Source organism: Jaculus jaculus, chromosome 10 (assembly GCF_020740685.1).
Source record: "Jaculus jaculus isolate mJacJac1 chromosome 10, mJacJac1.mat.Y.cur, whole genome shotgun sequence".
Lineage (NCBI taxonomy): Eukaryota > Metazoa > Chordata > Mammalia > Rodentia > Dipodidae > Jaculus > Jaculus jaculus.
Genome location: NC_059111.1, coordinates 113032958 through 113055810, shown reverse-complemented (window position 1 = coordinate 113055810; position 22853 = coordinate 113032958). Strand labels below are relative to the sequence as shown.

At 55.5% G+C, this 22853-nt stretch overlaps 1 protein-coding gene across 2 annotated transcripts; it reads right to left on the bottom strand.

The window, feature by feature from the left end:
• Nucleotides 1-12541: 12541 nt before the first annotated feature.
• Shh (sonic hedgehog signaling molecule) lies at nt 12542-22391 on the bottom strand. Of its 2 annotated transcripts, XM_045160872.1 has the most exons (4): nt 22083-22391; nt 16769-17030; nt 14043-14299; nt 12542-13973 (listed from the first exon to the last, which is right to left on the bottom strand). In XM_045160872.1, the coding sequence occupies exons 1-4, from the start codon at nt 22389-22391 to the stop codon at nt 13500-13502; spliced, it is 1302 nt and encodes a 433-aa protein (XP_045016807.1). In that variant the 3' UTR covers nt 12542-13499. The 2 variants fall into 2 exon arrangements, with proteins under 2 accessions (XP_045016807.1, XP_045016806.1); XM_045160871.1 differs by having other exon boundaries at nt 12542-14299.
• Nucleotides 22392-22853: the final 462 nt, after the last annotated feature.

Below are 22853 nucleotides of genomic sequence, written 5' to 3'. Positions count from 1 at the left end.
ACCAGCTACCCTCATAGCACTTTCCAGCACTGTAAGGGCTAGCTGGGAGGGAACTGGACTGGAGTCGCTCAGTTCCTGCACGATCACTTGATGTCCTTTGGCCACAGGCTGGGGTGTCTTCAGCAATAGGGACTTCCTTCTTAGCTCTTGCAATAACCAAATGTCTTAGCAATGACTTGCATTACTTTGGGGACCCATGTCTCCTTGATCAATAGCTCACTCTGTAGCGGGGAACCCAGCTCTGGACCCGGGAATCACTAGCCAGCGCCCATGGCTTTAGGCTGATGCTTTCTCGGCCTTTTGTGGAGCTCTTCTGCTCGGATCCCCCCCCCACCCCGTGTTGAGGGAGATGACTTGGAGAGTAGGATCCTGAAGAAGGTTTCTATGGGATTGACTCAAGTTGCCCTTAGTTTCGTGGATTCCCCTGCCACGCCTTCCTTTCCTCTATCCCTAGGCCTTTCCATGCCTCCCTCCCTCCCTCCCTTCCTTCTTTCCTTCCTTTCTCCCTCCCCCTCTCTTTTTCCTTCCCTCCCTCCTTCCTTTCTTCCCTTCTTCCTTCCTTCTTTTTTCTTTTTCTTTTTGCTGGCCACTGACTTGCTGTCCAGCAGCCCCTCTCCCTTCCCTCCCTACTTCCTTCTCGTTGGTTATGGTGCACAATTAACTGACGCCGGACCAGGTCAGGAACTGCCCGTGAGAGAGGGCATGCAGCGTTTGTCCTTCTGAGCCTGTGCGACCTCTCTCAGCATGATTTTTTCCAAATCTCTCCATTTTCTTGAAAATTTGATTAATTTTTCCTTACTGCTGACTAGAATGCCATCATGTATGTGTGCCACATCTTCATGAGTCATTCATTTGTTGATGGGCATTTGAGCTGATCCTGGTTCCTGGCTACTATGAGTAGAGCAGCCATAGAAATGGTTGAGTGAATGTCTCTGTAGTACACCGTAGACTTTAGGATATATGCCCAGAAGAGGAATAGCTGGATTGAATGGAAGTTCTCTTATTTTCAGCCTTTTGAGGAGTCTTCATACTGACTTCCATAGTGGATGTACAAGTTTGCATTCCCTTCAGCAGTGATGAGGTAAATGTGACTATTTATTTATTTATTTTTGGTTTTTCGAGGTAGGGTCTCACTCTAGCTCAGGGTGACCTGGAACTCACTATGTAATCTCAGGGTGGCCTCGAACTCACTGTGATCCTCCTACCTCTGCCTTCCAAGTGCTGGGATTAAAGTCGTGCGCCTCCACGCCCGGCTAAATGTGACTTTTTAAAATATAAGTATTAGAAAACCAAAAAATTGTGTGAGATTTTCGCCTTTTATTTTTTCTTTATTTTTAAATATTATTTATTTGAGAGAGAGAAAGAGGGAGAGAGGAGAGAGAGACAGACAGACAGACCAGGGCCACCAGCCACTGCAAACAAACTCCAAATGCATGCGCATCTAGCTTATGTGGGTCTTAGAGAGTTGAATGGGAATCCTTTGGCTTTGTAGGTAAATGCCTTAACTGCTAAGCCATGTCTCCAGCCTCATTGCCTGGATGGGAATTCTCAGCTTCTCCAAGGGTTACCCATGTTTCAGAGCTGCATCGTGTTGGCACATGGCCTAATTGCAGGTTCTGTCACAGTGAGGGCTGAGCCTGTCAGGCCACATATCCCTGTTCTGCCCCTGGCTCTTCCAATGCGTCACCTGGGAGCATCTGTGCACTCATTTCCCCAGTGTCATGACTGAGAATTAAGTGTGACTCTGAGCGACGCTTGGCCAGCCCTTTGCTGAAGTCCCTGGAGCCCAGTCAGCTCTCTCCCTCCCTGCCTCCAGCTTCCCCTGGGGTCCTCAGATCTGGGGCACACCTTTCCTCCCTCTTTTTCCTTCTCCCATCTCAGCCTCAGACGAAGCCTGCTACCAGAGCCTTCTTACCTCACCCACTGCTGATGGGATGACAAGGAGGCTGCTGGAGATGACGGGTCCTGGAGACATGCCCGGGACACCCTCCAGACTAGGAGGGGCCGTGGCTGCCTCCCGCCCAGCAGAGCCCGTTGAGGTAGGTGCCCTTGTGCCACCTTCTCGGGTGAGGGCTTCCCAGCAAACCCTCGATCCGTCACCTGAGGGAAGACATGGGCATGTCAGGGTGGGCGTGTCTGCAGTGCACGTGGACCTCCAAGGGTGTGTGTAGGTGTCCGGATGCGCATCTGCTTTTCATGGCGGAGACTTACGAGCTTCTGTGGGAACAGTTCCAGCAAACCACAGCCTAATCACAAGCATGCGCTTGCTGGTTTTCCCCCGACACATCTTCATTTAAAACAACAGTGATGAGGCTGGGCATGGCTCAGTGGATAAAGTGCTTTTCTAACACGCATGAGGACCTATGTTTGGGTCCCCAGATCCCATGGAACATGTCAGATGCAGAGGTGTGCGCTTGCAACCCCTATGCTGGGGAGGTGGAGACAGGAGGATTCCTGGGATTTGCTGCCTAGCTAGTCTAGCACAACCAATGAGTCTTGGGTTACGTGAGAGACCTTGTCTTGAAGAATTAGGTGGAGAGCAATTGACGAAGATGCCTGGCATTGGCTGCTGGCCTCCACACAATACATGCTCACACGTGTGTCCACTCACACACAGACATGCACAACACACTTGCACACGAAACAAGACAAAGCAAAAGAAAAATCAGAAAGGGGGAAACGGAAGCTAGTTGTTGGTCACCCCATGGCATGACAGAGCCACTTGCCTGCATGGGGGTCAGCATGCTGGTGCCACTGGGAGAGCGGCTGTCTGCTGCTCAGGGCTCGGGACAACTACTGCTGCTTCCCTGCTATCCCGGCAGCCTTCTGCCCACGTGGGTCCTCTCTGGAGGGGATCCAGCTTGCTGCCCTGCCTCGACCAGGCCTCCTCCAGGTTAGAATAGCTTCCTATGTTTACTGGACTTGGTTGGTTCTTGGGTGTCTGTCCTTGGAGACAGCAGACACCCGCCTCCTGTCCCATCCCTCCACCTGGCTTCCTCTGTTTTCAGATTACGCTCTCCAGAGGGCTTGAGAGATTAAGGAACAATCTGTCACTCCCATTGTCCCTTTTGCCCCTGTTGTTGGCACTGGTGTCTTGCACCTTTACCACCTGTCTGTGTCCTCCACACGCTAGGCAGTCTCGGCAGATAGAAGCCTTCACCTCCTGGGTCCCATTGACTCAACCCTGGCTCTTGATGCTCTCACAGTGGGAGGTGGTAGGATGTAGTTGGAGCTATAGCTGACGGGCAGCTTGGGGCGTCAGCCACAACGCTCCTGCCTAGCTGTGTCCACCTCTGCTCTGCTCCGCCCTGTGTGGGACGCTGCAATCTGTCTCCAAACAACAAGAGGGTGCGGGTCAGAGGCCCACGGTCTCAGTGCGGCTGCGAACGTGGCTGGGGCTGCCGGAGCTACCGTTCACTGCTGCTCTGGGCCATCCCTGAACACCTGCAGTGGCTTCAGGTGTATAGGGGTCTGTGTCCTCTGCCCTGGGTCAGAGTCCACTTCCTGCAGTGGTCTTCTGTGCCTCAGGGTCTCTGCCCTCCGTGCTTGTTCAGAGTCCACTGTGGTTCCTGGGTCATGTCTTTCCTGTTGCTTGTCCTCATGGCCAGCATGGGCTGCACACCTCCCTGTGTTTCTTCCTTGGTAACATTTGTCCAGGCCTCATGCTGGTCCCTGGCCAGGGCTGGGCTCCTGGGGTGGGCTGATGGGAACTCGGGGCAGGGGTGGTGGGCTGCATTTGCTCCTGAGTTGAGCTCCTGGCTCCCAGCAAGAGCAGTGGGGAGGAAGGTGCTCCCTGGCTGGAAGCGAAACATAGTAATACTTCCCACTCTGGTTCCTCCCCAATCCAAGCTCAAACCCCAATGGGCCGTGGACTTCAGAGAAGAACGTTTCCTTACAGGGTTATTCATCCCCAAGTATGGCTTGAAAGAATACACAGGCAGGACGGGACCTGGGGATGGGCTGGCCCAGGAGGGATGCCGGTGCAGCACAGAGACCTGGAAGAGAGCCTGTAGGGTCAACTCCTGCCACTACAGATTGTGCTCCTCTCATGGCCTAGCCCAGGGTGAGGCACAGGGTGGCCAAGAGACAGCTCACATGTGTCACTAGTTATCTATGGCCTTGACATCTTTGGAATCATCTCAGAACTTAGGACAGAGGCAGAGCACCTTGGCACTCAGACTGGAAGACAGTCTTTCCTGTCACGTAGACAGACTTCTTCCTTCTCACCTGGAGCTAGGTGAGGCCCAGAGAGCACGCAGGAGCCGTCACGCCCTTAAGCAGGAATGTTTCTGAGCTGAGAGAAGCTTAGGCCTTAACTTATCAACCTATGAGGGTGTGGACATGATGACAACCCCAGGCCACAGGGCTGGTCCATGGCACACATCCAGATGTCCCTCCTCGGCACCTCCCACACCCTCGAGTCCTCTGGGAAGAAGGGATGCTCTCTCCCCTCCTACCCAACCTCAAACCACAAGCCACTACAGCCAGGCCTCCCCAGCTCAGCCCTGGCTCCACAGAACCTTCAGCTTTGGGGCGCCAGGCGCAAGGGGTGGAAAGGGCCGGTGGCTCCCGCCAGTCAGCGCAGAACCATTGCGGCATTTCTAATGTGACCCTTCGAAGCATCAGTCATTCTCATGCTGTCACCGTTTCTTCTTTCCTGACCCTACAATCAAGAAGACATTGTCCCATTATCCCGGTAAGCCATCAACCCAGCCTGCTCCTCCAGGGCCACTGTGGAGCTGGGCTTCAACAAGGGCCCCTGAAATGCGGACCGAAGAAACACGGATGGCCACGCTGAACTAGTCCAGCCTCAGAGCAAGTGCACCTCTGCCTCACAGTAAGACCCTTATCACCACAAAGCGTCAGCCACGGAACTGGTGGTGAGGCTCACTTGGTAGAGTGCTTGCATGGAAGTCAGGATCCTGGGCTCGGGCCCTAGCACTGCCTAAACTCGGTCATGATGGCACAAAGCCCATCCCAGCACTTGAGAGGTGGAGACGGATCAGAGCAAAGGTCAAGGTTATCCACAGTAACGCAGCAAGTTCTAGGCAGTATTGATAGAAATCCTGTTCAAACGAACGGACACTGGAGCAGAGTCAACGATACCAAGCTCTAGCTGCACCCGTCTTCGCACGTCCTGACCTCACTGTGGGTTCTACCTGTGAGTAATCAGACCCGGGCTGTCGGAGTCTGACCCTTAACCCAGAAACCATGGCATCTTACATTTAACAATTCTCACTGTAAACCTTATTCCCCAGCAAAGTAGTGAGGAGATTGTTTAGCCATCAGTTGTGAGTCCCACTCAAGATCAGACCTAGCAAAACTTCCTTCTAATGTGAATGTAGAACAGAGGAACCCTCCTCTATTGTTGGTGGGAGTACACACTAGTGCAGAGGTTTCTCAAAAAAAAAAAAATTAGAAATAGGGCTCAAGAGATGGCTCAGAGATTAAGGTGCTTGCCTACAAAGCCTAAGTACCCAGGTTCGATTCCCCAGTACCCACAAAAGCCAGATGCATAAGGTGGTGCATGTATCTGGAATTCATTTGCAGTGGCTGGAGGCCTTGGCTCATTATCTCTGTCTCTCAAATAAATAAATAATATTTCAAACAAAGTTAGAAAATTCAGTAGTAGAGGCTAGTAAGCTAGAAAGGGGATATAAAGGACATAAAAAGTAAGGGAGGGGACTTAATACAATGATATTGTATGTATGCAAGTAGAAGAACAGATTAGTGGGGGTGAAAAGGCCTAAGTGAGATCAGGGGAAGAGATTGAGTAAAGGAAAGGTAGAGGGAAGGCTAATAAAAATCCAAAAGGAAATAAATAATTCATATGGAAACCTACATTTTGGACAATGGAACACTGAGAAACCATAGATTGCTACTAGAAAATTTTCAGTGCCAGGGATGGGATACCATCCAATGAGTTGTTGGCCAGGGAGGTCCCAGATGCCCCCATTGCCATTGCTGAGGTCCTAGGTTTCCCACCAGGAATAGATGGTAAGACCCTATTGCTGAAGACTCCACATACTTGGGCTGCAAGGTCAATGAGAAATCCTGCTGGAGCTGAGCTGATAACCTCCTCCATGTAGACCAGCTGACAGAAAGCTGGAAGAAGCCATTCTGCATGCAGTTCAATGGGAGAAAGAGAAATAACCAGTGAAGGTACTCAAAAGTGGACACTGAAAGCCTTATATTTGGCTAGCCAGGTCAAATGAGCCAACAGGTGCAATAGTGGCACGTCTGTTATGGGGGAAACCAACTGCCCTGTAATTTGATTGGAGGCCTGCTCCATGGAAGGAATACATCCCTGATACTGAAAACATACAACAGGGGTAGTCCTGAGCCATAGGGGGTTAATATCTGCTGCTATCTGGCTAAATGTATATACTGTGCTTATCAAACTGCCCAGTAAGCACTTCTCTTAATGTTCATACCCATCTATTAAGGCTACTGTGGTTAGAGAAGCTCCTCTTTTCAGATGACAATGACCTTGGGATGACTCAGAAGGCATCATGGTGCTAAGAAGAAGTGACAGAGGAGTGCTCAGGATTGAAAAATCTCTATTACACCTTCCAAGGCTCAGGGTTCATTGTGGAAGGGGTGGCAGAGAGAATTAAAGAGTCAAAGGAAGGGTAGGACTCTACAACATGCTCCTCCAGACACAAAATGGCCTGGATATCCATGACCTCACAGTGCCTGACACTACCTGCACAAGACCATCATAATAGGAGGAGGAGATGACATCAAAATAAAAGACAGACTGATTGAAAAGGGGAGGGGATGTGATGGAGAGCAGAGTTTCAAAGGGAAAAGTGGGGGAAGGGAGGACATTACCATGGGATATTGTTCAATCATGAAAGTTGTGAATAAAATTTTTTTAAAAGTTAGAAATAAATCTCCCATACCACCCAGCTGTACCACTCCTGGGCATGTACCCTAAGAACTCCGTAGTCTACTAAGGAGATGCTTGCACATCCATGCATATTGCAGAATCAGCCAGATGCCTGTCTACAGATGAGTAGGCAATGAAAACGAGGTACATCTACCCAATGGAATGCTATTCAGTAGCATGGAGACATGAAATTGTAAATTTGCAGGAAAGTGGATGGATTTAGAAAGAATCAAATTAAGTGAAGTGACTCAAACTCATAAAGACCCAAACCACATATTGTCTCTGACATGTGGGTCTTAGCTTGTAATGTCTGTAAATGGGTGTGTGTGAATTAAATCTATAAAGTTTTAAACAAAAGCGAATATAAAAAGATCTGGAAGGGGGCAGGGAAGTGCAAAAGGGTACTTGTGATGGGGGAAGAAATGGGGGAAGGGGTGAAGAGGTAGAAGAGGAATGGAAGTCAACAAAAACAAATTGCATTTGAAAATGCCAGAATGAATGAGACCGAAATCCCCACGTGTCAACTAAAAATTAAATAAAATCTTAATTTGCCCTTCGCGTGAACACGTGATCCTCTCTCCAGGAGCCGGCCTCTATTTTTCTGCAGTGTGTAGCAACAAATCCTCGGTCTGTTCTTGGCTCTGGTAAATTACTTTACCACGCTCATAAGTGGCCTTCCAGACGCCTCCATGCCCGTGCCCGGCAGGAAGGAACCCTGCCCGCCAGCCCCTTCACCCCTGGGGCACTCCTTTCCGTGGGCCGGTCCGGTCCCGTCCCGGACGCTCCATCAGCGCGCCTGGGCCTCAGCCTCGGTGGACACAACTCCAGACTCGGCCACTAGAGGGCGCGCGGCCTCCACGCAGGGAAGGGCGCCGCACCTGCGGCCTGGGGCCTCACCTGGCTGCGGTGAGGCTGAACCCCCGGAACTCCCGGGAGGAAATGAGAGGGTTGCATTCCTGCAGGGCGCCCCTTTGCCGACACCCTGCACGTCTGGGGACAGATGAAAGGCAGAGAAAGGGGACGGCCCCTACGTGTGTAAGTAAAGCGCTCAGCTTTCCCACATCTGCCACAAGTGCTCTTGTACATCGGGGTCAGAGACGCCCAGCGTCCACTGGGGAATCGCGGGAAGTTGGCTCTCCGAATCCCAGCAGCCTCCTGAAGCTGCCTTGGGCGGCCTGGTCCCAGCAGGGGTGGATGCTCCCGGTGGAGGTTCCTGGAAGGCTCAGGTGGAGCTCGGTTGCTTTGGTGACGTCACTGCCCAGGTGATCCTGGTGAAACCGCAGCTGTCAACCCCCCTGGCCCGCTCCTCTTCCAGCCCCTGGTGGTGCGGGCCCTTCTGGGGGCGGGGACAGCGGAGGGAGGGGTGGGCTAACGCTTAGCTGGAGATGGGTGGAGTCTGGGTAGCTTTCATCTGGGCCAGCTGAGTGGACTTGGGCACAGACGCTGGCTCCTCCCAAAGGCACGTGTTTTCTTTTAGACCGTGGGAATCTGAAAGCTCTTGAACCTGAACCATGCTCAGTTTGAGTTGCAATGAGGCTAGCAGTCTGGGGAGAACAGTATCATTTCCCAGGGGATACACAGACACACACACACACACACACACACACGCACGCACGCGCACCTCCCCCTCCGCACAGTACTCAATCCAGAAATCAACTTCAGGATGGGAATAGTTTTTTTATTTGATTTCTGGCTTGGGCTTGCCAGCCCTCTTATTTTATTACTTTTGGTGTGTATGTGTGTGTGTCTATGTTGTGGGTGCATGTTTGTATGTGTGTGCGTGCATGTGTGTGCTCATGTGAGTGGAGGCCAGAGGTAGATGTTCAGTGCTGTCTCAGTCACTCTATTCTTTGAGGCAGGGTCTCTCACTGAACCTAGATCTCACTGATGAAGCCAGACTAGCTGTCCAGCGAGCCCCAGGGACCCTCCTGTCTCTGCCTCCTTGGATTTGGGATTGCAGGTGCACATTATGGGACACAGGTGCTGGGGCCCGAGCTCAGGTCTCCACACTTTTTCAGCAGGCACTTTCCCCACTGAGCCGTCTCCCTATTTCAAACCAGCACCCCCCCAAAGCCACAACCACCCGTGTGAACTGAAGTGAGTCATGGGCACCGACTGCTTCACACCAGCTTCACACCTCCTGCAAGAGGCCCAGTGCATGTGGGTGTGGTGAAGTGTGAATTAGCACTGTAATTTCTTTCTTTCTTTAAAAAAAATTATATTTATTATTTGACAGAGAAAGAGGGAGAGAGAGAGAGAGAATGGACGTGCCAGGGCCTCCAGCCACTGCAAATGAACTCCAGATGCTTGCTCCCCCTTGTGCAGCTGGCTAACGTAGGTCCTGGGAATCGAACCTGGGTCCTTTGGCTTTGCAGGCAAATGCCTTAACTTCTAAGCCATCCCTCCAGCCCAGCACTATAATTTCTTAACTGGAGCAAACCAACCTTAGCAAGAGAGAAAAGAGGGCTGGAGAGATGGCTTAGCGGTTAAGCGCTTGCCTGTGAAGCCTAAGGACCCCGGTTTGAGGCTCGGTTCCCCAGGTCCCACGTTAGCCAGATGCACAAGGGGGCGCACGCGTCTGGAGTTCGTTTGCAGAGGCTGGAAGCCCTGGCGAGCCCATTCTCTCTCTCCCTCTATCTGTCTTTCTCTCTGTGTCTGTCGCTGTCAAATAAATAAATAAAAAATTAAAAAAAAAGAGAGAGAAAAGAAAGCAATCTCTAACCCAACCCCAGATTCCCTAGTTGCTCACTTGGGGTGATTTCCAAAGGGAAGGGCTGCCTGTGACAGTGTCCAGGTCCCCCAGGGTCTGCCTTGGGGAGGAGGCAAAGCTCTGGACATGGGGGTTCTCTGTCCCCATAGACCTTTTCTTGACATTTGTTTTACTGTTTTGTGTCAGAGTGGGAGTGGCTGGTCACTGGCCTGACCTGCCCAGTTGGAGAGCCTCCTGAGGTCCCCCTGGCTCTCAGGGAGAGACATGTCCTGAGGATAGGCCCTTGCCGCCCTTGTCCCCAGTCCCTAATCCCCAATCCATGCTTGGTTTTCAATCTAAGAGCCTATGAAGAGGTCTAGACTTGTCTCCTGTCCAGGGCAGTGAACATTTAGGGCTTTGCGGGCCACGTGGTCTCTGTTGCCACCACTGGCTCTGACAAGTGGCAGGAAGCTGCCATGGACAACCCACTGTGAGTGCGCCTGGGTTCCAAATGACTGCGAGGGCTTTGTACCGTTCACACGCCACAGGCTCTACCTTTTTTGATTGTTTGGTTCAGATGTTTAAAAAATCGTTTCAGCGCATGGCTTCATGTGGAAGTAGGTCTCTGACCAGAAGGGGTTTAGAGCCACGATGCCACTTTTGTCCTCGAGTGTCCTTGAACCTCTGCGGAGTTGGGAAAGCCAAAGGCTCCCGAGGCAGATTATGGTTTGTTCCTAAGAAGTCACGCGCAAGCCACGTCCCTGGGCATCCAGACAGAGGACTGAAACGGCTTTTCTGGGTCTTTCCAGAGGCCCGAAGGCCAAGGATGAGCCAGCTTCCTCCTGCCAGCTTGGCTGTCTGACAGGCGCCTTGCTGCTTTCTGGCCAAACCTTGCCGCCAGCCCAGCCGGCATTCTTTGCACGTGCGCCCAGTATTCCCCACGTGGGTGTGACGCTAACAACAGAGGGATTCCACCAAGGGAGGACTACCCTGCCACCCTGGCAGCAGCTGAGTCACGTGCCTCACTGCACAGGAGAAATTCCCACAGCCTGACTCAACCCTCCACTGAGAGAGTGGCACCCACCCTCTCAATGGGATTTTTCTTTCTAGTACAATCTGGTGGAGGCACATGAGAAATGTGGATGACGGAAGGGGATAGGAATTATGCCACATAACAGGCATTGCAGGAAGTCTCTGTAATTCCTCTACTGATTTGAACGCGGTAGCACAGAGATACCAGTTACAAGTGCATTCTGCTGCATGTTTCTGACAAGCATAGACAGCCATTTGGTCATGAGGGGTTGGTAGTAGGTACCACGCATACATTTTACACAAACTCTTGGCACCATCAACCCTGAAGAAGAGATGTGGGTGCCCTGCTTGGGTGAGGTGACCTACCCCTACTGCATGGCCTGGGTTTGGCAATTTCTATGAGGTGGCCCAACTTACTGTTTCTTTCAAAAAGGGACCAAAGGGGGCTGTGAAGAAAGCAACAGGCTCTGCCACCCAGCCCTTCCAGAAGTGCAGCCTGGGGCCAAGGTTCCCAGGGTGCTGGGTCTTCTGCACTCCTCCCAGGGTGGGTAGGTGCCGGATTCCTGGCTTGGAGCCTCTGACTCGCAGCGGGTACCTCAGCTGTGCCCGAGGGGCTGGTGCAGTGGTCTGGATTACCTGAGACCGCCTTAGCCTTACAGCCTGCAGAGAGCAGAGAGCAGCAACTCCAGGGGTGCTGTAAGCCAGCTGTGAGACTGCTCACTGCCTGCGAGCCCAGAGGAAAGTCAAACCACAGCCCGCCCCTGCCCAGGGGTCCCCCACACCCTGGCCCATGGAAGCATGTTGAGGACAGCCTGTGTCCTTCTGCCCAAAAGGACCCCATACACAGGCCTATAGAAGTATGTTGAGGACCACCTCTGCTCCCAAAGCACCCCACTGCGGGCACAGTCTCCCAGGTCAACCTCTGAGGCTAAACTCTCTCCAAGGAGCCCTCAGATGGTGCAGACATCCACAATGACCTCTCCTTGGCAGCCAGGCCTGCCAGATACAGAGGTTCAATCAATACTATTTCCTAACAACGAACACCTTCCAGATAGATGCCACTCGCCCAGAGGCCTGTTCGTCTGTTCAAAGCCAGACTGTCTCAGGTACTTCTCTCCCCAAAGTGTGTGGCAGGGCTTGCCTTGACCAGTCCAGAGAACCAGGAGTGACTCAATACCAGGGCCCCTGACCATGGCGCAGGGCACAGTCCACTTGGCTCCACCTGCCAGGCAGCACTGAGCTGGGAGAGACTCTCCCCTCACCCTATCTGACATTCTCAGGGATAACTCGCATGTCTGCCTCTACTCTAGACAGACAGCGCACATACCAAAGGCGAGCCGAGGACCCTGGCAGCCTCCATCCTGAAGCAGGCTGCCCGCCAGCCTCAGGTGGAGAAGCTGGGCCAGAAACCGGACTCTCCTGGGAGAGAGCGCTCACACTTCCAACCAGGGCCTCTTTCCTGTGGGGGCAGAGATGGCAAGGCCAGGGAAAGTGGCTACCGGGTGGAGGAGCCTGCGCGTCGCATCGCTATCTCCGCTGGGCCTACACAGCGGACTTCCCCGTCCAAAGGGCGGAGCTGGACTGGGCCGCTAGTCCCCACACATCCCTCCACCAACCTGTGGCATTTTAGGGGAGCTTTGCATAGTCAGTACAAACAGAACTGCGGTCTCTTCAGTGATGAGGACATACATGCGTGTTTGCTGCTTTGGTTTTTCAAGTCAGGCAGTCTGAATTCGCAGTATAAGCAACAAGTCTTAATAGAATATCGGAGCTCCAGATTTCCCAGAAAATGAAGCCAAAAAGAGGGAAAAGAAAAGGGGCCAGGACAGGAATTCTCAGATATTATATACTGACCAGTGGGTGCGTGGCACGCTTTATTTCTATAAAACTATTACAAAATATTCAAAAATACATTTTAGTAAATTTACAGCAGTTATTTCTCGATTTATTAATGCAAAAACATCCTTTGTTTTTCTCTGTACAAACTACAGGCTCCATCTTCGTGGGCTCATCACTATGTGCGCTTTTAAAAAATATCATTTTCTAATAAATTCTTTGAAGTTAAAAATAACAAGAGTTCTTCCAGTTGTCCAAAAAAAAAGTTGTGTGTATGTGTGTGTGTGCGTGCATGTGTGTGTAACAGTCTTGGCTTCCGAGGACGTGACAAAAATGATGATTAGAAAGGAAGTATCAAACCATGAAGACAGTACAGAAGACAGCTGTTACGTTGGAAACTATTTAAATTAAAATAATATATTTTCATATTTTACACTATTTCAAAAAATGAAATGTCATTCAGTTAAGTATTGATCTCTCAAAAATCTAATTTACAATTCTGTGTATAAAAATATAATTTGTGGACCCCCATGAAGCATGTCTTTGTTTACACGTGCTGCAGAAGCGGGACAATAGCAGCCGAGGACGCATAGTACCGAGGTGGCTTTCTCTCGCTCAGGACACATAGAAAAATAGACTTTGAGCAGGGCGCTTGGCCTCACACAATAATCTTCCCCCCCCCCGTGAGTCCAGTTCACATGATAATAATAAATTATCCAAGACACAAACTAGTTAAGGCTCTTGAAGGTCCAGTTCATATTATTTAAACATCTATTCATACCAAACAAATAAATAGCCAGGAGAGGAGAAAATAACCAAAATAAAACAATAACGAAAAAATTCAAAATATATATATATATGTATGTATGTATAAACTAAACACAACAACAGAACTCCCCGGGGTCTTCCTTATAGTCTACTTTGGACTGTCCTACTTATTATTAATTATTATTATAATTAAGAGTCTCCTTCCATGTGTGCGCTTCTTCCGCGTGTCTCTCTCTCTTTCTCTCTCGCAGTAACTTCCCGCTCCCCCGCGCCCCGTGGACTTCAGCTGGCCGTGACCGCCATGCCCAGGGGGTGCAGGGCCTCGCTGTCCAGCAGCCAGGTGCCCAGGTGGTAGAGCAGCTGCGAGTACCAGTGGATGCCCGAGGCGGCCGCGGGCTCGGACGCGGGGCCGTGGCCGTGGCCGCCGCGGTCCGTGGGCGCCGGAGGGGCCAGCGCGGCCAGCAGCGCGTGCGCCAGGCGGAAGGGCGCGAAGGCCCGGTGCGCCAGGCCGTGCTCCTCGATGACGGCGTAGCACGAGGCCAGCACCCGGTTGATGAGAATGGTGCCCTGCGCCGTGAGCGGCGCGTACGCGCCCGCCACCTCCTCGCGCAGCGTCACGCTGTGCACCGCGGCGGGCAGCAGCCGGCGGTCCCCGTCGCGCTCGGCCACCACGTACACGCGCTGGCCCGGGCGCACGCGGCTGGCGAAGAGCGCCCCGGGCGGGGGCCCCGCGGCGGCCCACGGCGCGCCGGCAGGCTCGGACCCGGGCCCGGACCCGGCCGCGGACGCGTTGAGCGGCGGCAGCGGCGGCGGCGGCGGCGCCACGAAGAGCAGGTGCGCGGCCGTGAGCAGGAGGCGCTCCCGCGGCTCCCGGGTCTCCACCACGTAGAAGACCTTCTTGGCGCGGTCGTCGCGGTCCAGGAAGGTGAGGAAGTCGCTGTAGAGCAGCCGGCCCTGGTCGTCGGCCGCCAGCACGCGGTCCCCGGGGCGCAGATCCTTCACGAGCTTGGTGCCACCCTGCTCCAGGTGCACCGTGGCCGAGCCTGGGAAGCAGCCTCCGGATTTGGCCGCCACGGAGTTCTCTGCGGTCACAAAGAGGGGACACAGGTAAGCTTGGTGCGCGGGTGTCCACCAGCGAACCCCCGCCTGCACCGGGAGAACCCGGGCTGGTCTGGTGCAGAGCGCCCCTCCCGCCGAACCGTCCCCGACGCCTCCCGCCCTGCGCAATTTGAGACCCAGTCGGGCACTTCTCAGCACAACCCTGAGGTTGTCCCCGCGGCCGTAAAGGTTGGCTGCGGGACTCTGCCTGCGGACGCTCCCCGCCTCCCTCCTTCCCCCTCCTCGCCGGCCACCAGCCTGGCGCAGCGCGGGACGGTGTTTGCTCTGCACTTGAATTTCTCAGGAAGCTCCCGGGGCTCGCGGGCGGCGGGCGGGCGCACCCTCCTCTCTCCAAGCCCCGGCGCCTCCCCGCGCAAGCTGCCCCGAGGTGCGCCGCGGGAACCTAGGCCTAGGGAGGGCCTTGTGGTGCCTGCTGAGGGCCCGGCCCGGGAGTGGAAAAAAAAAAAAGCTGTAGTTGTAGCAACTGGTCAAACATTCCAGAGAACGGCCCGAGGTGTGAAAATCCCAGGCTCGTGTGGATTTTCTAATTAAAACCCAATAAAGAACCGGGCGCTGTGACTGCAGCTTCTGGAATAAGTAAGAGGCGGTCTTGAAGAGAGGACACTTGCATCTCGCCCCCTCCCTCCGCAGCTCACTGCCGCCCCCTGCCTATTTGCTCAGGTGCACCCCCTCCTCCCCCCGTGCAATTCACCCGCGGACTCTCCAGAAGCCCGGGCCTCACGGGCTCTGTTTGCTCAGCCAGGCCTCTCTTCCAAACACTCGAGATGTGTATTTGAATTTTAAATGGCCAGGCCTGCTCAGGGCGTTCGAAGCACGGATTCTCAAGCCCCCTTGACTACCCGCTTGCTCGAGCCCTCTGTCGCTCAGTGTCCGGGAGGACAATAATTGAGGCTGGGGCGGAGCGCAGGGGGCCCAGGGAGAAGGGACAGGGAGGTCCCCGTCTTCTTTGCATTCCAATCTCCGGGATCATGCTTTCGGCAAATAGAGATTGCCGGGAAGAATCTTCCTGCTGGAATTACAGAAGGGTTTTAATCTTCTCATCGGTTTCTCCAGCATGAAGTGCGGGGCTGCCTGTTGGAGGCCCTCCATAGCCCCCGGAATGCGACCCTGGGCGCTGGCGAGCCGGAGTCGTGAGTCGCACGACCCCGCTTGACACGCAAGGCGCGGCGCCCCAGCCCGCGTGCGCGGAATGCCAATGAGCCTCCCTCGGAGGCTGGGGTCGGCTCGCCTGAGAGACACTGGGGCCAGATGACCGCTGCTCATTTTCGGGGGACCCCCTAGGGATCCCCGCCAGGGATGACCCAAGGACTGGGGTGGCAGGGAGGAGCTCAGCGATGAGGTCCAGGGAAGGGTCGCCCCGGGCCACCTCTCCTCCGTCCCACCCAGCGATGAGAACTCTGAACGGGGCCCTGCCGCTCAGCGCGGAGGCAGTTCTACCTTATGTGGAGACCTTCCCACCACCACTCCTATGCCCTTGACGCCTATTGCTGCAAGAAGCCAATGTTTTCTTTACCTAAGACTATGCCTTTACAATTTAAAAGTGCTTTTTTTTTTGGACCAGCATGTGTCATTAAAATACAGTTCAGGAAGCAAACAGAACTGAAGGGGCCAGGGAAGGCAGCGTTTTCCGTGCTTCACTGCGAACTGCTTTGCTAAATGCCAAGACGGCTGAGTGTGTAAACACACTCCCCCAGGGCTACTGTGTGTGTGTGTGTGTGTGTGTGTGTGTGTGTGTGTGTGTGTGTGGTGTCTGCCTTTCCTAGCTGTTCCTCTTGCCAACAGCATGTGGCGTTGCAGGCCCAGGGAACTCAGCCTTCGGGGCGGGATCGCCTTCCCCAGCCTTGACTGGGCTGTGCTGCATCCCAGCTGGGCTCCTAATAAGAACCGATGCTTCTGGGCGTGCAGCCGCCAGATGTTCCAAGTGGTAACTACTGGGTTTATTACCTCCCACCAGGCCTCTCCCCACAGGCTTAGCAGTGAGTTAAGTTTAGAATCCACAGGCACCCAGCGGGGAGGAGCCAGCGCAGGAGTTTTGCTCTGGATAAAGTCTACTACCCATGCATGGGGGTCTTAGCCCTAATTGAGAGGAAGGATATGGGGGAGTTAAATGTATAGTCATCAGAATCGTCCTAGTTCTCCTCTCCTGCAGCAGTTTCCCCATATCCCGAAGCCACCAGCCATGGGTATCTGCGTGTGTGAGGAACCAACTGCTGGGCCTTGTGGCTGGCCTTACAGGTTGGGGCAGTACCTGGCCTGGAGGGGGCTTATGGGATATGACTCCAGAACAAACAATGTCAGCCCCAGAGCCTTCGATTCCTGGCACTCATTCCCTTTCCTTTCTCTTCCCTGAGGACTTTCCGGCGGGGCAGCTCTGTAGGCAGAGGGCGCAGGGCGTGTGGTGTGGAGGTGTGGAGAAGCCACCGGGAGCTTACCTGCTTTCACCGAGCAGTGGATATGCGCTTTGGATTCATAGTAGACCCAGTCAAAGCCGGCCTCCACGGCCAGGCGGGCCAGCATGCCGTACTTGCTGCGGTCACGGTCAGACGTGGTGATGTCCACTGCTCGGCCCTCATAGTGCAGAGACTCTTCTGAGTGGTGGCCATCCTCATCCCAGCCTTCAGTCACCCGTAGTTTCACTCCTGGCCACTGGTTCATCACTGAGATGGCTAAGGCGTTTAACTTGTCCTTGCACCTCTGTGGGGAAAAGGGGCAGCCCCAACCAAGACACGGGTTAGCTGGCAGATCAGATACCCACCTCAGGCCCAGGGCCCAGGGCTGTGAGAATAAGGACATGGGCAATGGGAGGCCTGGCAGCTAAGGGAGGAGCCAATCTGCTTGCGGGGGCACTGAGGGCCTTTCTCCAACCTTGAAACTGCAAATGGATTAATATGGTCTGAGAAACAAGAAGAGTTTCTTTGGGGCAGTTATACCATGTTTCAGACAACTCCAGAATCCTCCAGGGGCCCCGTCAGCCAGGCTGCGCGCCTCCTAAGTGGCCTTCCACCTTCCTGTCGCCTGTCTCTGCACTTCTCTTGGGAGGTCCACCTCCCTGGCTAAATCCCTGCACAGGACACCAGAGAGGCCAGGGGCACCTCTGCAGAGAGAAAACGTCCCCTGCACTTTAAGGCCTTGGAAGCCAAGCATCCATTATCTGGGCATCAGGCCTTGCTTCCCTATGTCTGTCTGGGGTGAGAGGAAGTTGCTGGCAAGTGAGCCCATAGCAAAGCAGAGGTGGGCGACTGCCCAAGGGCAAGAGGAGCAGGTGAGTTCTGAGGTCCAGCATGGGCAGGGCCAGAGGACAAACATTCTTGGTCCAGGCAGCCACATTCCTTCCCCTGTGTAACTCCTCTCTGCCAGGCTTGTCTGTGGTCTGATTGTATTCTTGTTTTCTTTAACCTGTTCCCTTCCTCCCCTCTTGTTTTCTTGGCCCTGGTGCAGAATGGTGTCCGGCAAGTTTGGAGAGCAAACTTAAGAGGTGGGGCGCGACAGGAGGTGGGGGATGGGAAGCCTGAAAGGCTCAAGGTTTCTGAGCCCTGGTCAAAAAGGAGTATCCCTTTCAAAAATCCCCTTGTCCCCACACCTGTGAAACTTGGGGTACTGAGGGCTCCCTCCATAATTCTTGAGCCATGGTCAGAAAGGATGTAATAAAAAGGCAGTAGAGTCATGTATGTGTGTCTGTCTGTCTGCCTGCCTAGGCAGTAACTCACTGCCTGAAGGCCTGTCCATACAGCTGCTGGTGGGATTCGGAATTAGAAGGGGAGGGGCGTGGTGGAGACAAAATGAGAAGCTGGGCTCCAGTGGAGGTAGGAAAGCTTGCCTGGATGTAGACAGCCCCCGTGAAGGCTTCTAACTACAGAGTGGGAGACTCTTGCAAAGGGCGGAGATCTTGCGAGGACTGCTGCCCTCGCCTTGCGGGGGGGGGGGGGGGGGCGCTGACGGTATTGCGCAACAGGAAAAGTCTTGTGTATCCGGCAGCAATAAAAACCAGCAATGTAGTTGTAGAGTTAAACAGCAAATGCAGAGAGGAGGGTGTTTGTATGGGGGGGGCAGGGGCAGCTCTGGAAACAGGTCAGAGCTTGCAGGTTTCTGGGTTTGCCTGCAGTTTTCTTTAAGAAAAAAGTCCGAAGGGCAGAGTTTGAGTGAGGTCATCTTGAGGATTGAACGCGTTTTACATGAAAATCAATCAGTAAACCAGGGTCAGTTTAGATCTCGGGTTTGAAGCCCCTGCGCGCAGGCGCACACTACGATACGCACAAGCTCCCGGCTCCTCCTTTCCAGCCCGCACCCCACCCGGCTTCCTTCTTTCGCGCAGGGGAAGCAATGCAGCTTTTAAACCGCTTCCCATCCGGCAGCGGGGTGGAGAGGGTTCCAGGACCCGTGCCTTAGGTTGCGCCACTTAGACAGATGTGGGGGACCCCAGACCAGGAACCCGGTGAGAGCCAGGCCCGGGTAATGCAGACAGGCCGTGGCCGCGGCTCGTCCCAACGGGCACCCCTTGTCCCCGCTCCCTTCCCGGCACAGAGCCCAGCGCGACTCAGCACGCAGCTCCCCGCCCGCGCTGGGAGGGAACGTCGCCGGCCAAGCCTGGAAGCCCAGGCCGGTTATTAATTCATTGGGTCGTGTGCCGCAAATCAAGCCCCACTCTGTGCAGCCACCGTGAAGCCCAGCAGGGCCGCTGGGGCCCGGCAGAGGCCAAGTCGTTCCCCCTGCCTGAGCCTCCTCCCGGATCTGCACAGCCAAGTGGTCCTGAATTGAAGAGCTGGGCATCGTCATTGTCAAAGGCGGGCGTCCCCCTTGGCGAAGGAAGAGGGGTTCTAACTTCAAGAGGGCCGAGTCCCTTAAACACACCTCTCGTCACTCTCCCCTGTGAGCAGAGCCTTCTGTTCGAACCCACACCTGAGCGCCTTTCCCTCGTAGCCCCAAACCTATGTAACGTTGGCGCCTCAGGTGGTTCGCTCACTCCAGCCCGCGGAGCCTGCAGACCAGGCCCCTCGGCCTCTCGCCCCAGCTCCCTGGCCAGCCACACACTAGCCTGGCACACGATCGCGGCCTGGCCTGGGCGAGGAGAGTGTCTGTCTGCGCTTCCCTCTCCCGGGTTAATATTAACCCGGAGCTCCTGCGTTCCAGAAGTGCTCTGAAAGTTCCGCTGGGGACGATCTTGCTCTGCTTGAGGAACTTGGGCGACAGTCACATTGGAGAGACGGGGAAGGAGGCGAGACAGAGGAGAGGGGCACCGCACCCAGGCCCCAAATCAGGTGGTCATTTAAAGTGAGGGGCTGGCGGGTGGCAGGTTTCCCTGAGGAGGACGCACAGCCTCCCCGCCAACACTGCAGATACCCCAACTTCCACTCCTGCCCCAGTCTCACCTCCTTCCTTCCCACTTCCCCTTAATCCTGCCAATCCAGAGAAGGGCGCTGGGTAGGGGTGGGATGTACCAACGGGTACCACCTTTGCAGACATGCACGTTTTGGGAGGACCTTTCAGTGGAGTGAGTGATGTGGCCCTGGCCTGGCTCTCCCCACCCCCACTTTGGCTGTCTCTACCTCCCTCCTTTTGTGTTTGGAGCCAGAATAGCCACTGCCCAAGGGGCAAAAAGTATTTGTTTTCGTTTTGTTCGTCTGAGGGAACTTGACAGAAGGTCAGAAGTTCAAATGCTGCCCGCGCGCGGCGGAGAGAGTGGCCCAGTGTTGGGCCCATTGGCCTTGGGTCCTCGGCAGGATGGACGGGGGTGGGGGAGGGATCCGACTGCACGCTCCGGTAGGGGCGCGGCGGCTGAAGGGGCCCGGAAGGCCACGGGCGAGCCGGTAGCGCGGCCCAGGTCGGACCCGCGGAGGCCGTGCCGCGCCCCGGCCCGGGAGCCACCCTCCGCCGCCACCGCCGCCCGTCCCTCTGCACTCCCCGCCTCCGCACCGGGATAATTACGGCCCTCGAAGCCCACCTCCGCGCTCCGGCCGGGCCCGGGCTCGGCGGGGACGGGCGGCCCGAGCCCAGCCCCGTGCGCTGAAACCCGAGCCGCGGGATCGATAACGCTGGAGTAAGTGGAGCTGAAATGCGTCTGCGGCGCAGCGCGGCTCGGCGCGCCCACAGCTCAGCCGCAGAAGCCGAAGCCCCGGGCGCTGGGCAGGGGCGTCCGCCGAGGACCCTCGGACCCGGCACGGCGCGCGGACGAGGACGGACGCCTGCCCACCCCGCCTGGGGCACCTCGCGTGTCCCCTGGCTTGTGCCGCTTTTCTTTGGCATCGCCTTCTCTGCCCTCGGGTTCCGACGGACCCTCGAGACGCCCCTCCCTCCCCCGCGGATAGAGGGTGACCCGGGCGCTGGCCGGGGAAGTCCCTCCCGCGAGCCGCGGTCACCCGGCGGCGCGCCGCCCGCCGAGTTTACTGTGGCCTGCGCAGCTCCCCAGCCCCGGCACGCGCGCCCACACTCGCGGTCCAGATTTAAGGTGGTTGCGGGCAGAGAGGGGGGGGGAGGAAGGAGGGGGAGAGAGGCAGAGAGAGAGAGAAAGAGAGAGAGAGAGAGAGAGAGAGAGAGAGAAGGAGGGAGAGGGAGAGAGGCAGAAGGAGCCCGTCCCCGTCTCCACTCCTCCCCCCTGCGCCCGCGCGGGCTGGCCACCCGCGGCTCCCGGCAGGCCAGCAGGCGGGCCTGCAGGCCGGGTCGGGCGGCGAACGGCGAAGGGCGCTTTTCGCTCGCTCCCGCCGCCCCTGCCCCCGCCCCCTGCACTTGCGCCCCGCCAGCGCCGCCCCGCCAGCCGCTGGGCGCACCTAGCCCTAAAGGTAGGGACTTGAATATTTTAATAGGGCAGTAAAAAGGATGTTGACCTATATTTGCAATGAAGCCCATTTCCAGCTTCAGTCATACGTGCGCGGAGTTTCAGAAAGTCTAGAATTGGTTGGCGGATTGGCAGCCCAGAAGTCTCAGAGGAGGTGGGAGGGGAGAGAGGAATCCGTGTTTTGCTTTGGCTTTCTTTCCACCCATCCCCGCCCGTTACTATTATCTATTTTCTTCTACTTCTTATGCAAGCAAGCTGAAAACTAAAGTGATGCAAGGCCGATAAGTTCTCAGTCCCTCCCCTAAGGTACCGGCTCGGCTCGGCTCGGCTCGGGGAGCCGAGGAGCATCCTTAAAGGAATATCAATGCGTTCCGTCTGACGGGTACAAAAGAGGGCGCTGGAATGGCAGCCCAGCTCCGTGACACAGTGGGGACAAGCTGGGTGCCACCGAGCCCTGCCTTTTGTCGGAACTGTCCACAGGCTTTCCCAGCCGGGGTTCTTTAGTGCTGGGCATAAAGGGAAGGGATTTGTCTGGAGGGTGGTACAGGGAAATGTGAGATACGAGCGGGAATGCTCTGGGCTGCGTTAGACAGTGACCTGGAGGCCCCTTTACTCATCTGGGGGTACTCCCAACGTTTTTACTCCCCCCCTTGGAAAAGGCAGACACCCCAAGGCGAAGGTCTCCCCAAGTTACAAGCCAGAGTAGAGGCAGGATAGGGGAGGCCATCCCGCGAGAGTACTCAAATAAGGGCCGTCATGGACTGTGTTACCCCCTGCCCTAAACTTCTTGTGGGACCCATTACCACCTTTCTCCTCTCGGAAGAGGAGCGGAGCTAGGTGGGCAGCCGGGTGGGCAGGAAGAGGGCCAGGCCGCCTTCCTACCTTCCCACAGAGCAAACCCAGCGGGGCAGACTGCCGGGTCACATGCAACCCCCCCAGGAGGGAGCCTGCTCGCCGCCCGCCCGCGACGGGTCTACCTGAGTCATCAGCCGGTCGGCTCCCGTGTTTTCCTCATCCTTAAATATGATGTCGGGGTTATAATTGGGGGTGAGTTCCTTAAATCGTTCGGAGTTTCTGGAGATCTTCCCTTCGTATCTGCCGCTGGCCCCCAGGGTCTTCTCGGCTACGTTGGGGATGAACTGCTTGTAGGCTAAAGGGGTCAGCTTTTTGGGGTGCCGCCTCTTTCCAAAGCCCCTGCCGGGCCCGCACGCCAGCCCCGGGCACAGTAGCAGCGAGGAGGCGAGGACCAGCAGCAGACATCTCGCCAGCAGCAGCATGTCGTCCATGGAACCCGAGCCCCCGAGAGCTGTCCCCGCGCGGTCCGTGCGCGAGCGAGCGCGCGGGCGACTGTGAGTGTGAGTGTGAGTGTGTGCGCGCGCGTGTGCGCTCTCCTTCCTCGCTCGGCGCGGTCGCTCCCTCCCGCGCTGCCTGCCTCTTTCTCTTCCTATATAACCTTGCCTGCCGCTGCTGCAGGGGACTCGCCTCCGATCCCCACCCAGACAGGGGCTGCGATGGCAGGCTGCGGGTCGCCGGTAACGGAACACATCGGAGTTGGGTCGCGAGACAGCAATTAAAAGACAAAAAGAGCCTGGTTTTAAATGGTAGCAGCGAGGCTGGAGCGCTTGTGAGACAGGCTGCCTTTCGCACTATATTATAGCTGGCAGGGGCGCATCTGATTGGCCAAGCCGCAGAAGCTCTTCTTCTGTTAACCCTGAAGACTACATATTTTTTTTTCTGTGGCTGCTGTT